The 16,228-nt window shown below is 32.5% G+C and overlaps 2 protein-coding genes across 2 annotated transcripts; one reads left to right on the forward strand and one right to left on the reverse strand.

Annotated features, from left to right (window-relative positions):
• Positions 1–3,031: 3,031 nt before the first annotated feature.
• Positions 3,032–8,904, reverse strand: LOC113400986 (CCHC-type zinc finger nucleic acid binding protein). Its single transcript, XM_026640680.2, has 3 exons — positions 8,703–8,904; positions 5,223–5,403; positions 3,032–3,955 (listed from the first exon to the last, which is right to left on the reverse strand). The coding sequence occupies exons 2-3, from the start codon at positions 5,399–5,401 to the stop codon at positions 3,700–3,702; spliced, it is 435 nt and encodes a 144-aa protein (XP_026496465.1). The 5' UTR covers positions 5,402–5,403; positions 8,703–8,904; the 3' UTR covers positions 3,032–3,699.
• Positions 8,905–10,265: 1,361 nt separating this feature from the next.
• Positions 10,266–15,800, forward strand: LOC113400981 (peptidylprolyl isomerase domain and WD repeat-containing protein 1). Its single transcript, XM_026640675.2, has 11 exons — positions 10,266–10,497; positions 10,628–10,788; positions 10,965–11,103; positions 11,312–11,399; positions 11,523–11,847; positions 12,477–12,595; positions 13,109–13,301; positions 13,681–13,915; positions 14,760–14,948; positions 15,025–15,176; positions 15,592–15,800. Exons 1-11 carry the CDS (start codon positions 10,365–10,367, stop codon positions 15,733–15,735), a joined length of 1,878 nt encoding a protein of 625 aa, XP_026496460.1. The 5' UTR covers positions 10,266–10,364; the 3' UTR covers positions 15,736–15,800.
• Positions 15,801–16,228: the final 428 nt, after the last annotated feature.

Consider the following 16,228-nt stretch of genomic DNA (forward strand, 5'->3'; position numbering starts at 1 on the left):
CTACGTCGTAGCAAACACGGGTAGGTAATTGGAAAACTATTAACAGCAAAAGTAGTCTCCCAGCTTGATAAAATAAAAGATATAGACAACGCCTGTTTACCGCGTCTAACTTTAACTAACCCACTAGCTACTAACTACTTGTGCTTATTAAAAATGTGCCCCGCCACTGGCTCAAAGAGAAATGTTGTATCGAGGTACTCATTAATTGTATCAGTGGTTTTTTTGAGAACGTGTTAAGTATCTTAGCAATTTTCTGCATCCACTGCAGTTGGTTTCACCGTTTGAGATTTAAGCTCGGGCCTTTGCGTGAAGCGGGCTTTTCGAATCCTTTTTTTTTGGTTTGCAAACTTGATTGTTGCCATGTTAGTGACGTAACACGATACTTGGCGCTAAAATGACAATTTCTGTTTATTGTTGATTTATATATAAAACTCAATCTTCTGATCCTCTCAAACTATGTATGAAATTAATAAAAACAACGTGAACAATGTAATATTTATTTTTGGTTTTAATTTATCTTTTGGTAGTTAGTTTCAATATAAAAACATAGTAAGTTAGTTTTAGTTAACTAACAATTATAAAATAAACATACAAAATCATACGATACTGTATATTGTTGTACTTAGTGTCATAAATGGGCTCTTGTAATCAATTCATTATATGATTTATTTAATTTTAGAACGTGTTCGAAAAAAAAATGATACCAAAAAGAAACTTATGAGAAACCTATCGTAATGTGGCATTTTATTATATTTAGCTGTCTAAATAGTCTAGCTATTTGATGCAAACTTTGAAATTAATAATATTAAATGCACACTGCATAGAGGATTTTTTTAAAATACAACAAAACTTTTTATAACCTTTGTTTATAGCAATTTCCACAATAATTAAAAATTTGGTAAACAAAATACTAGCAATTTTTGTAATTAAACTTTAAAGATTCATCCACAAACTATTTTTTATTAAAACGCATCACTCTTAAATAATGTATCGTATATTATGTCAGTATATTATCCCCTATGTCGTAAATATGCCCAACAAACTTGGTAACTAAGATGTTATGTACCTTGAGCGGGCTGTGCTGATTCACTAATCGTTCAAATCAGAACATATCAATATAAAATAGCTTTTTGGTGGTAGAATATGTAACGAGCGGCTGGGTGTCTACTCACGATGGCTTGTACAAAGCCCTACCACCAGTTCATATTACTCTCACTATGATTTAATTTTATTTATAATAATGCATGCAAAATATGTAGTACAAACAGAGGTCGATTGTTAATTTCATAATGTGATAGTTATAATTAATTTTAGTTACAAATAAACTGCCTACAAAAAAAGAGTTATAATACAAAAACCTACTTCAACCGTACCTGCTTGAAGTAGGTTTATGTGCTTGGTAAATAAAGTATCTATACTGCTATTTTCAGGACCTTCTCAGCACTCTTCATGTTCTTTTCGTTGATTGCGGCTACTGCAAAATGCTATACCAATATTATGAACGAATATGAATGGGTTTTTGTTGAAAATAAAATATTATTTATCTAAGTGTACCGAAATGAGCAAAATATAAATATGTCATGAGTTTGTTCACAAGATAACTTAAAGCTGTGCTTGTATCCATAATCTACTACAGTAAAATATATAGGTAAATTTACAATTTGGCAGTTGTTTATACAATAGGCGTCTCTTTAAATCTGACATAAGCGAAACTGTAGTAACTGCAACTAAAATCATGCACGCTTAATGATATGTAAATGTTTCCTCACTAGTGCGAAACTAGATTAAATAATTCTTTAGATCTAAATTCAGCGGTAATTACCGACTATTATTAAATCAATCATGTTTAGTTTTCAATCATATTACACTAAAATATAAATAATTAATTTACCAACAATAATCAGTAAAAAATGGGCTATGGGTATATTCTTAACTTTAGTATAAATACTACCAATGAGAATAGAAGATCTACTCAATGATAATAATCACTGTTGTTGTATACTACTTCGACGTCCAGTTCCAAAATAGTCGTTATCCTTCTTAATCCCAAACATAAGGAACAATATCTTAATGCTTAAAAATATATGAAAATCAGGCCTTATTTTTTACATTATAATTGACACTGAATCGGTTAGATTACTTTATTATACAAGCTAAAAAAAATTACGACGCCATAATAGATACCTATATACAGGAAGCTATTATATTTTAACAATTTTATCGCTTTTCAAAACATATTATTATTTCTTAGGTTATAATTGAAACCAAATACTAACCCACTTACTGCGTTGTCCAGCCAGCAAGGAAACAAAAAGATGCAGGTATTAATATAGTCAACTAGATATCAATTATCCGAATTAGATAACTGTTAACATCATGTAATAACATATAATAAACTACACAAAGCGTGTAGCTCAGTCTGGATTTTACATCTGATATAATTGTATTCGCATAAACCACGACTGAAACGTAAATCATCATAAATTAATACATCAAAATCGGATCAGCAATTAGCGATAAAATTAAAATACTTCAAGGACTTGTGTAGAGTTACTTACGAATTATTTTTATTCGAGTACATTAGGTGTACCTGATATATTCAATAAATTTATATGAAAAATACGTAATATTCTCAACAAAATGTTAAGTTTAGGTTGCCAGATGCGATTCATATTCTTTTTATATTATTTGTGTACTAAATTAATTGAATGTTATCTTTTTCTATGTATTCAAATGTAACGTATCCTGTCATCTGGCAACGTTTTTCCAGGTGTGATAAAGGAAAGGTTTAAGCCCTCTTGTTTCGTCGAATATTATGATTGTTGGATTCTAAAGTCTGCTTTATTTAATATTCTTGGGAGATTCAATTAAGGTGTATGTAGGTTATCATAAATAAATATGATAAAAAGGGCAACACGGAAACTTTGATAAAAATAAGGCAAGATGTTTATTATCTCCCACTGCAAGCTGATATTTTTACATTAAAGTGTACATAGGCACATTGTCAGGGATAACAAAATAAAAAATATACTGATTGATGAAATTCTAATTAAACACTGAATTCTCCACAAGACAGCAGGACCTCATAAACAAAGGAATTGATAGAAAATAAAAATCAAATTATCACAATAGTGTCAGGATATAGTTTGAGACTCGTCGGACCGCAGAACGATCGGTAAGAGCGACATCTACTGTTACTAATCGATAACAAGACGAACAAGAGAGTCCGGTAGGGGTTCAGGTGCACCGGGGCCTCCAACTCTCTTCATTGAAAACTCATCATACGCCAGCATCCAATTTATCTTTTGACAAATAAATCTGTACAAAATATATTAAATATATACTCTGTAATGCTAAAAACTGTAACGCTACCTCATCAATAGTTCAATCACGATTATTAAATGATTTAAAAACACAACTCGTTCACGTGCAAGAACAAACATTAACCTATCGGCGAGCGCTGCCCGCGCGGCGGGAGACCTATATACAAGTCAACATTTTAAAAATCATACTCCTCAGTCTCTCACGAGAATACCGTCGCTGCATCTACACTGTCTTATAATTCCGTTGCATTAATTTCATACAATCTGTGGTCTTACGATCTAATGTCGCATATCGCGTCCTTTGCTTATAGTCCGTGCGTGGCATCATAATATACATAGTTTATTTATATAATGTGTGTTAGGGGCGAGGCGTGTGTTAGTTCCGTTCGGACTCGTCGCAGTCGCGCGAGATGTGGCCGGGCTTCCCGCACACGTAGCACGTCTTAGTGCCGTCGGGGCAGTTGCGTGAGATGTGGCCGGCCTTGTTGCAGTTGTAGCACGTTTGGTTGGAGTTGTCGCGCCCGCCCTCCGGGCAATTTCGTGCAATGTGCCCAGTCTTGTTACAGGTGTAGCACGACGGCTCGTCGGGGCTCTGCGCGCACTCGCGCGCTATGTGCCCCGTGCCGTTACATCTACAACAAACGATACACATATTTTATTTAAAACATATTACGAGAAACATGTACTTTAAATATTCTTAACACTATATTTTGGGGTTTAATTTGTTATTGAAATGTTCCTTTTAAATATTTGCTATGAAAGGTAGTTTTACAAATCCATGACTCATATGTATAATGTAGGTGACACACACGCGTAAGGCCTCTGTCGTGTAACGGCCACGTGATTGATTACAAGGCCGAGGTCAAGGTTGCGTGTTAGATTCGTACAATACGTAGGTGGTTTTCTAATCAAGTGTTAGTTGTAGGCCTTTTATAATTTGGTATTTATTCAGATAGGATTAACAAATACATGTATAACTAAAACAACATATTTAGACAGTGGTAGTTTAGTTTTAGAAATATATAACAAGTTTTTAGATGATCTTGAATTTTATATAGTCATTTAAATTTAGTAAAGTTATAATTTCCTGGCGAATCAATTAGATATACTATTAAAATGTGTACATTATCGACTAATACAAAACACTGATTTTTTTTAACCTTTAAGTACCGACGTGCGGTCTAAGAGGCCCCGATAGGTACTCGACTTGCTAGTTTAGTCCTTTCTTTGCACTACACCGATCCCAGCTTTTCAGTAGCTCCATGGTTAGTGCCCACATTGATATAGGAAACCTCAGTATTGTCGTCGCGGATGTATTTAGTGAGTAATTACCATATGAAATTCCGACGCGGCCTCACAGGCCTCACGTCAGTACTAACGTTACAAAAAAATACACGTCGGTACTTAAAGGTTAAACATATTATTGAATGTTGGGTTATAGATAAGATTTTATTTTCAAGTGTGTAAAGGTTAAACACTAATAGTCAATTTTGACAAGGAATGAAACACTATATGCACCCTATTAGAAGATATATCTTACTAGACACCCCCCGGCCATGCCTTGCACGGTTACATTTTATTAATTAAGAAAATGATATGATGTAAATATAATTTATACCCCATATCACTCAGTAAGGAAGATTCTTACCAGTAAAAAAATATCTTATAAATCTTCTAATATATAAAACAAGAAATATTAATTTTCGAATTAATTAAATAAAAAATAATATTAGTATCACACAACATTAAAGAAATTATTTGTGGATATTAAAAAATGATTGATCAAGATATGTATGCAATAATGGTGTGAAAAATTCGGCCGATCAGTATCTTCGATGAATTGTATTTCCTGTAGCAATCAAACGACACTAAAGATGTCGACCATAGAACAATGATCACCTGTAGCAACGGTCGGCTTCTTCCTTGCAGTCACGCGCAAAGTGCCCTGTGCGGTTGCACTTGAAGCACTTCTCGCGCTGACGGTTGAACCCTGAGTCGCGGGCGCCGACGCCGCCCTGCGTGCATTCGCGGGCGAAATGGCCCGTCCTGTTGCACTTATAGCACACGCTTGAACTCATTGCTGCAATATAAAATGTACTCATAATATATTTCCGTTGAATTCCTTAAATAAATCTAAGTGGTTTTAGGAGTTTTCCAATCACATAAAGTTTCCTCTGTAACCAATACAGCGCTTACATTAACTGATATTATATTAAATAATCTTAATCTAATGTACAAACAATAAAGTACAAAATATTCAAGTATAATTTCAAGTATAAAATAAAAAACATTTATTTAAATTAATAAAACGTGCAAACGTCATTCACAAACGTTCTAAGGTCACGGTTAGTAACTGGAAGCTACTCTAACGGTCATTGTCCTCTCGAGGCATCCCTTTCTTTCTTAGAACCACGCCCATAAGAGTAACAAGGCTAAGTATTGCTATTTGCACTCTCATTCAGTGACGTAGTCGACCCCGGCTGATAAACTGCGCACACGACAAGATCACGGCAAATTAAATGGCGTTCTGATTGCGATCAATCATAACGTGTTAAGTTTTATGTAAATAAAATTCAATTGATTTTTATTTTCTTATTTTTAATCTATGTTTTCAAATAAATATTTTTTAGCCACGAATATGTTTAGCATTTTATTGTTAAATTGAATATTTATCAATATTTCTATGAAATACTTTAAATTAGATTTATACAAAAAACATAATAGAAGCATAACTGTAGATGTGAACTTTGAACTCTTGACTTCACAAATCATATACTATAATTACAAATTAAATTATAGGCAAAGTCCAATTTCAGTATGTGTGTACTATATAGATTTGCGTTTTATTGATTTTGATGGTTACTGCCAAAGTCACGAGCGACAAACTGTAATTTAATGTCAGTTGATAAACCAATATAATTTAAAGTAATAGCATTTATTTGATAAATCAATTTTAAACTTCCATCTATATTTAAAGTGTAATGGAAGTGGTCTTGATTCCTATTCATTGCGGTACATAGTGACATGCAATAATTTTGTATTTAAATTTATAGCTATGATTCACGGGGACAACTTCATAAATAAGGAAAGCTAAATGCAGTATGCTGTTATTTCATATGATTATAAAGTTCTATATAAAGATTATTTTGTTATATTGTAATAATTTTTCCTAAATTTGAAATATTCCATGTATTTTACTGATTTTAATCAGATACCAAAAAACCAATTATAATACATGTAGGATTCTAAGAAATGGTACCAATTACTAGATATTATCTACAAAATGATAAGAATTATCTTAGAATCAATCTTTTTTTCTTCGAAACATAAATATGCTTTTTAAAATATCATACTTGTAGGACATAATTCAAGGCTACTGTTATGTATTATTGAGCTGTTGTTTGATATTGCTCTACAAATTATATCAGTGATATGAATTAATAATAATCTTACATAAGTTATTTTCAAGTGATTTATAAACACAAAGTACACAATTATAAAATATAAAATTTTTTAAGAAAATAATGTAATGTCAAAAGGGTTTCAAATTATGTTGTATCTAGTTGGTTGTTACAGTTTTCTGTATCAGCTTTCTAAAATGTATTGCTATATCTGTGTCAGTGGGACATTTTGAAAGTTCAGTTTAGATTTAACAATGAAAGTGTGCTTCATCTACAATAATAAAAACTGTTTTAAGTTGTTTGTTAATTTTTTTTTTAATTAGTTTTATAAAGAAATAATTATATTTCAATTTGTTAATTTGCTTATGTAATATTCAAATACTGGAGTAAAAAAATTTAAAGGACATAACCTAAGCTTATTTCTTCTGCTGGTGTATACAAGGCCTGGTTCATTTTAACTCAAATCATCAGAATTGAGATTGAGGCCTTTGCATCAGAATTTATGTCCTAAATGTAAATTATTATTTTCTAAATAAATATTATATAATCATACTTAAACAAAAACTGAGTTTAATACAAATGCTGTGGATGATAAGAAGTTATGAATTAAAAATAAATGATCCTTATCATAATTAGAAAGTTGATTATATGTTAATTATATCATTCCATGCTCGATACAGACATGCATCTGAATTGCTACATAATTACCTCCATGCCACATCGCAAACAGTTAAGAGTAAGTGACTTTGAGAATCGATAATCTTTTAAAAAAGGTTTTATTACAATTTACATTAGTAAATATGTTCATCAATATATATATATTTTTAATGTAACATATTTCAATGGTCATTTTTTTATTTTTCCTGTTACAGGTATTTTTATGCTAGGTGGATTCCACCACTGTGTCTAGTTCTCGACAAGAAGTTAAATAAGTTTGATTTTTTTATCATTGTTGATAAGAATTATGCTATGTTATCATTTACAGCCAAACTACCAGGAGGATGTTCCATGTCATAATTACTTTAGCAAAATATATGTTTTAAGCTTTTATTAACCATACCGAATATAAAACGCTGTTCTAGAATGAATATATAGCTTGACAAATAAATTAACTATAAATTTTTAGGTTACTTTAAAAACTTATATTAAATATCATTATTATATTACAAATATATTGATTTTTAGCATATTTTATCTTCATTTAGTAAAGACAGTATTTGTAAAAACATTTTTTCGTTTTGAACAAATTTTCAGATACTTTAGCATGTGATGCATTTCAATGATTATATAGTATTATTAAGGGAAGTTGTACGATATTTTGTTCCCATTTGAATCATATAATATGCTTATTGTAATCAATTAGTAAAATCATTATCTTTTGTTTGAATGTTATTTGACAAGGTTATTCAGGGTAGGCTGGGTACATAAATTTAAGGTCATCTTATTAAATACAAGTAAATGTATGAAAAATATCTTGTTCATAAAGACAAGTTTACATTATAAGATAATTACCGATACTTTCTCACAGAGCGTTTATGACACTTAGATGCGTCATGTGTAAAAAAAAAAAAAGAAAAGTTGATTACATGGCACTGCTATGTTCTCGTAACTAATATCAACGTAGATAATGAATAAACGTATTAAAATAAATGCCGGATGTCTTATCAATGTTAGAATACCGAGAAAATGTACTTTTCGACTGTAAATTACCTCAATTTCTAAACAGCTTTCTGTATCGATGAAGCTAGCTGCTGTAGTGCTGTCATTGCAACCACGTTCATTTAACAACCTAACACACTGTTGACTTGAAAACAAATAAAGTCGCACAAATATATGTGGGAACTATCCATCGGAAATGTATTTTGTAATAAAAATGTGAAAACACATATTGAATGTAAGTACGCGGTATTATAGTCAAACCACGTGTAGGGTACCGGTAGCGCGGGTTTTACATTAAGATGATTCACTTAACACTTACCTGTTTGTTGTGAAACTTCTTAAGCACTTATTTCACTATTGTAGAGATCGTCAACCGATCGAAAAGTTTAGAAGTATTACAAATTAGACGTAATTTATGACGCTATGTTTGCAAGGAAGCCAGCCACCATCACTACGAATTCGTAAAAGACATTTTAAGCATAGACACAATAATAAAAAAAAGTCTTCATGCATTGTTATAAATATTGCCATTATAAAAAATATGGAAACTAAGAGAATTAAAGAAACCATACACGAAGCGACATATTTATAATTAACATATAATATATTTATTTCATGCTCATTATTTATGAATTAAACACGCTCTTACTATATCAGGGCCCTAAGCAATGCTACATGCATTGCTTAGGGCCCTGATATCGGGGCGCCTTTATCCTAACCTATCCTTTTATTCTAACTTAAGAAAAAAAAAATTATTGCCTCAACGCAATTTTTTTTCTTTATTTACGGATGAACGTCACGAATAGTAGATAACGAAAGTATGACACCGTCCTTTTTAAAATGATAAATAAATAGCTTCACCAAATTTAAAACCCATTTCTTGATGTTCAGGTTAGAGCCCCTAGCCTATACGGGCCCTTAGGCAGTTGCCTATACTGCCTATATACTTTATGCTATTTCTTCATACATTTATAAAGATTAATCGTATATACTGGTCAATTTACTATAAGGCTTTAGTCTAGCAAAAAGCTTTTAAGAAAAACTACTTTAGAGGATTAATTGCTGAATTAAGTTTGTAATTAGTATGTTTTCAACGAAAATATTGAAAAAATTAAAAAGACGTCTGCATATTATAAGTATTGCACAGATATGTTATTTCAAATCCATAATAACAAATATGAAAAAAAAAACTCTGGGATTAAAATCAATCATTTTATTAAAGTGAATGCATGCATTTTAAACTAACGTAACAAATTAAAGATTTGTACACTGGTTTTCATGGGTACGCCACTCCGAGGTCCCGGGCTCGATTCCCGGTCGAGCCGATGTAGAAAAAGCTCATTAGTTTTCTATGTTGTTTTGGGTCTGAGTACTTGTGGTACCGGCGTTACTTTCGATTTTCCATAACACAAAGGCCTTAGCTACTTACATTGGGATCAGAGTAGTATTGTAAGTGATATTGTCCAATATATTAAATTGAATACTGTTAAATTACTATTTATATAAATGGTTAATTAATTCGGTTTTACTTTTATATTATATTTGAAACGAAGTACTGTTATTTAATGCGTTTATAAAGAATATAGAATAGTTTTACAAGTTGCAAACAAAGTTACAAAAGTTACAAAGTTGCCGAAAGTAAGGACGGAGCGAGATATTTTTTTGTATTTCAACTGATCGATAACTGATCTTAAGTGTTCGAATATAACTCAATATTTATAAGTACCTATTAGTTCGTACTCATTTGTCTTTGTTTTGTCTTTGTCAAATGTCAATTCATAATTGTCTCTGATCTTGTGTTGATGTTAATTGTCACTAGATTAAATAATTACAAAATAATATTTATAAAACTTAATTTCTAAATGAATTATTTATGATATTGGTTGTGATATCATTGTATTAAAATAATTTTATAATTTAAAATAAATATAAAATATATATATTAATTTCATCGTAAGTTAATGCCAATCTATTTATTATAATGTCAGAAGAAAAAGCAGAAAAAAGGCCTAATAGTCCAGAACCAACAAACGCTGGAGAAGTTGATGATGGTGAAGAATGGATTGGCCCTATGCCTTCTGAGGCAGCAAAGCCAAAAGCTAAAAAACGTAAAGGTAAACAAAGATAACTTATATTAAAAAATATATAGAGTAAAATAACCGCCAAAAATACAAATACATTTCAGAACATCAGAATTCTAGCTTTGAGAATAATCTTTTACATCCAATTATTATTATTTTTTAGTTTTGGAATTTGAGTCACTATACCTAGAGAACTTGCCTTCATCGGAGACTTACGAAAGAAGTTATATGCATAGAGATGTTGTTACACACATTGTGGTAACAAAAACAGACTTTGTAATCACTGCTAGCCAGGATGGACACATAAAATTTTGGAAAAAACAGGTATGCATCTACACGTCCATTATAGCTAAAGTATGAAATGCTTGAAGTGAAGTGTTTTTAATTAAAAATTGCATCCTTCATATATATTATGTTACTCTTTTAATTGCTGTGTTCTTTTATTCTTTATTTGAATAACTTAGTTTCTCCAATTAAAATTTTCTACTATATTGCTTCAGGAAGAAGGGATTGAATTTGTAAAGCATTTCCGCTGCCACTTGGCACCAATCAGCCATCTTGCAGCCAACAGTACAGGCACATTGCTCTGCACTGCATCTACTGAGAAGACTATTAAAGTTTTTGATGTTGTTAATTTTGGTAAGTGTATGCAATGATATTATTTAATGTTAGTTAATTGTCCATGGTTAGATTGAATAATGTTTTGTTTTGTTAAACATAATATACCAATTGTTTTATATGTATATCACAAGGCTTCTCTGCATTGTCCGAAACTTTTTCTGTATATTTGAGGTTAAGAGTTCACAAATCATTACATTAAAATTTTACTGTATATTCCTTTTTTTAGATATGATAAACATGATATCAATAGAGTTTGAACCATACTGTGCAGAATGGGTGCATTCTGCTGGTGATCCTATTTCAGCATTGGCCGTGTAAGTGTTAGATATAATCATCATCAACAATTATAATAAATAATAATAATAAATATTTGTATAATTTATAGAATGAATTATTGTTGTACATTTAACACAGTATTATTTTGTATTCATTTATAGGTCAGAAAAGAACAGTAAAAAAATACATATATTTGATGGACAGCAAGTTTCCGGTTCCCCACTACACACATTTGAGTCACATCAAAGTGAGGTTGCAACAATAAAATACAATCCAGTATTTGAAGTGGCCGTGTCTGTTGACAAAGCTGGTATTATAGAGTACTGGACGGGACCCAAACATGAATTTGAGTTTCCGAGGAATGTTAAATTTACTTCTAAATTGGATACAGATCTGTTTGACTTTGTGAAGAGTAAAACTTACCCAACTTCACTTGATTTTTCACCGGATGGAAAGAAAATGGCATCAATAAGTTTAGATAGAAAGGTTGGTATGAGTTGTATCATAATAGTCAAATATTTTATATACATATAATATACGAGTGAGGTTAAAACCTTCTCTGAAACATTGTATTTTGTGATACACTTTGTATGTAGGTTGATTTTAGGTTTTGTAGTTTTTTTAGTTAGGTAATATTATTTTTCTTACCTATATATTTACTTTGGTCTCTATATTCATTGTTATAGTTATAAGTAAATGTTTACTGAGAGAATAATTTATGATTGTATTATTACTTTGTAAACTTGTAAAGAAAATTTTACTTAGATGTTACATACTATATATTTTACTTTGTCTATATTTTGTTTCTTATTAATTTTTAGTGATTTCATAATAATTTAAGGACAATGAGAAATGTACCATAAAATATAATTTCATCATAAATGTTTTATTGTAACTACTTGCGCAGTTTTACTTGCGATAAACATTACAGGGCAACCCCCCTGCCACTCCCTTTCCTAGAAATAATAAGACTGTCAAAAATGCAAAAAAAAAAACAAGTGTTCGAATGGTAGTTCCAAAGTTTAACGCGTTCAAACAAAAAAGGACAAATAAACCCTGCAGGTTTATTATATTTGTAACTCTTTCTCGCTTTTATTTTTATGGATAAATTTCAGGTTCGCGTGTTTCATTTCCTGACGGGAAAACTGCACAAGGTTATAGATGAGACATTGCAGCGCTTCCAGGAACTACAGCATCAGACACAGCAGCTTCCGAATATGGAGTTCGGCAGAAGGTTCAGTTATATCAAATACATATCCTTGAGGCTTTACGTCAGTATAGTGCTTGTTAACTCAAAATAAATGGGAATTAAAATACCCTAGCCGACTGTACAAGCGCTGCAAGCTTTTCTCTAGTAGGATATATATATAAATATTTTATTCAAAATCACATTAGGTTGATTGTATTAATATAACTATTGGGGTTAAGTTCATATAATCAGAGCAGAGGATTTAAAGATCTAGAGGCCGAAGTGGAGGTCCCTAATTATTATATAACAGTTACATTTCTCAGTACGGTTTTGATTATAATATTTTGTTTACTCTTTGCATCAGTAACTTCAAAAACAGTAATTAACGGTATTATTATAATATGTATTTAAATCAGGGATATACACAGTGTATATTAACATTATAATAGTTAACTCGTCGGAATTATATGAATCTGTAATGGGCCCCATCTCTAGGGGAGCCCCAGGGCCCCGGCCGCCGGCACCGCATACCATATCGGTTTCCCTTTCGGTTGGCAGAATGGCGGCGGAGCGCGAGCTGGAGAAGTCGGAGGCGGCGTCGCTCGCCAACGTGGTGTTCGACGCCAGCGGTCACTTCGTGGCCTACGCCACCATGCTGGGCGTGCGCCTCGCCAACCTCGCCACCAACCGCTGCGTGGCCACGCTCGGCCGCCCCGAGAACCTGCGCCCGCTGCGCCTCGCGCTGTTCCAGGTGCTCCCCCAGGGACTCCCGCGCCGTGACAATACTATTCAAATATCTCTACTAATATTAATAATGCGAAAGTTACTCTGTTACCTCTTCACGCTTAAACCGCTGAACCGATTCCCATACAATTTTGGTATGGAGATAGTTCGCTTCCCGGGGAAGAAATAGGCTATTTTTATTAATTCTCTTCTCGAGAGGGTAACACGAAGGTGATGGTTTGTGTGCTACAGGTAAAGTTTTATTATTTCGCGATTGTAAAGCGGCAGGTTCAGCTAGTATAAAATAAAATAACAATATTATGTCTTGTCGTTCCTTAACAAATTGTAATCTATTACGTGAATATCGACTCTTTCTGTAACATACATATTAAATTTTGATATTTCAGGGTCGGACGAACCAATCTAAAGTGGCGACCACACTCGAGATGGAAGGTTCGGAAAACCCCGCTCTGTTAAACGTTAAAACTGACCCAACGCTGTTCTGTACGGCGTACAAGAAGAACCGATTCTACATGTTCTCGAGGCGGAGTCCCGACGACGTTAAGAGTCCCGATGCGGACAGAGACATCTTTAACGAGAAACCGTCGAAGGAAGATATTATATCTGCAACTGAAGGACAAGGTTAGTTAAAACACCAGTTGAATCTAAAAGCTTCGTGTACGTGGCGGCGGCTAAGTAACTTTAATTATACAGTATAATACAGTTCAAGAATATTAATGATGTTGATTATATGTCCTATATATTTAATCTGTTGAAATCAAGACCGGTATTTTTTTTTTAATTTAAAAAGTAGTTTTTTGATAATTAGGCTTTGAAGTCATTTTACTTCGTCAAGGTCATACGTCATATTTTGCCTTATTGATTTTATTTTTTATATAAAATATGTACGCGGACCAGCAACTGGGCCATGATTGTTAGTGGTCACCATCGCCCATAGACATTGGCGCCGTAGAAAATTTTAACTATTCTTCACAACACCAATACGCCTCCAACCTTGGTAACTAAGATGTTATGTTTCTTGTGCCTGTAGATACACTAGCTCACACATCTGTCAATTAGAAACACAACAATACAATAACAATATTTTTATTTGGCGGTAGAAACTGTACGTGATGAGTGGACTCAGTGGGTTCACTTTGAATTTCATTATTCTTTGGTTAATTCCGTTTTAAATCTATCTACTACTCATCTCACTATCAGAATTGGCTTTGGCAATTGGCACGGCTTTTACTTTTTACTTTACTCTGTGTATTTCAAATCAAATGAAATGTATTTAATTCAAGTAAACTTCACAAGAATCATCAATATTTTAACACTATCACCGTTTCGGAAAGCAGCCTCCAGCGAGAACAAGAAGGCGGGAAGAAACTCGCACAGTTATATATTTAATTATAATTTTAACTTTAAATAATAATAATAGTTATTAAAAAAATTCTAATCTAAAAGTTTTATTCTATATTGTCAGGAGTTCAGCGTCTTTACGAGCAGGCCATCCTCCACACGTCTCTGGGAGATATCCACATTCGTCTTTTCGGTAAAGACGTCCCTCGTACAGTCGAGAACTTCTGCGGCCACGCGCGCAATGGTTACTTCAACGGTCACATATTTCATAGAGTTATCAAGGGCTTCATGGTACAGACGGGAGATCCCACAGGTAAGGCTATATAAACTAATCATTAAAGGAATCGTTCTGTATTTTTTTATTTCAACATGACTATTTTTTGTTCCAGGAACGGGCACAGGCGGGGAGAGTATATGGGGTGGCGAGTTTGCAGACGAGTTCCGACCCCAGCTCAAGCACGACCGGCCCTACACCGTCAGCATGGCCAACGCCGGACCCAACACCAACGGAAGCCAGTTCTTCATCACACTCGCACCCACTGTAAGATCTTCGATAAATATGTAATACGTAAAATATAATATTTTTGGAGTACAAATACAGCAGTATTGAATTGTTTTCTATTTACATCAGAATATATTTTATCAGTCAAGTTATCTTTACAATATCTTATTGTTGTATAAGTATTACTTAAACAAAACTATAGCTTTGTTATTACAAAACTATAGTTTTGTTTCTCTATCGTATTCGATATAAATATTTTATTTGAAAATTATAAGAAATATATATATAAATTGTAGCATAGCTAGGCACTCAAATGAATATATTAAAGCCCGGTTACTATATTAAAAAACAATTCGCGTGCGTAAATATACGCAAGAATCTATCTCGAATATAGTAAGCGCACAAAAAATAACTGTCAACATGTATTAAACATTTCTATATATTTTTCTTTTAGCCATGGCTGGATAATAAGCACACGGTGTTCGGTCGAGTGGTACGTGGCATGGAGGTGGTTCAGAACATCGGCAGCGCTAAAACCAACCCCAAGACAGACAAACCATACGACGACATACGAGTCATCTCCGTCACTGTCAAATAAATATAAATATTTTTGTGAATTTAATGTAAATGATAATGATAAGCAATAAATATTTTGTACAATAACGCGTATTACTTTTTTTACTCCCAAATGCAGTTACACTGTGTCGTTTTTGTTTACATTTTCAGTGATAAGTTTATTTTTTTGCTTTTTTTTGTGTAATTATTAGTTAAAATGTATTCATTAGGTTTAATAAAATAAATTTATTTTATTATATATATTTTTGTGTTTTAAGTATTGTCGTGTATTTACATATAAATAATAAATGTATTCTATTATTAAAACGCAGGCACTTCAGTACGTGTCTAAGGTGAACCGTTTTACGTCAGGATAGATTTATTCAAACGCTACTCTTGAAACGACGCACTCAAATATGACCTTAAGTTTTTCTCTAATCGCGCTCAAACATATTGTTATGTATTATATATATTTTACCGACAAAACACCACATTGTCATATTATATACATTTGTAGAGCTTCTGCCAAAAAATCT

Source organism: Vanessa tameamea, chromosome 18 (assembly GCF_037043105.1).
Source record: "Vanessa tameamea isolate UH-Manoa-2023 chromosome 18, ilVanTame1 primary haplotype, whole genome shotgun sequence".
NCBI classification, from domain to species: domain Eukaryota; kingdom Metazoa; phylum Arthropoda; class Insecta; order Lepidoptera; family Nymphalidae; genus Vanessa; species Vanessa tameamea.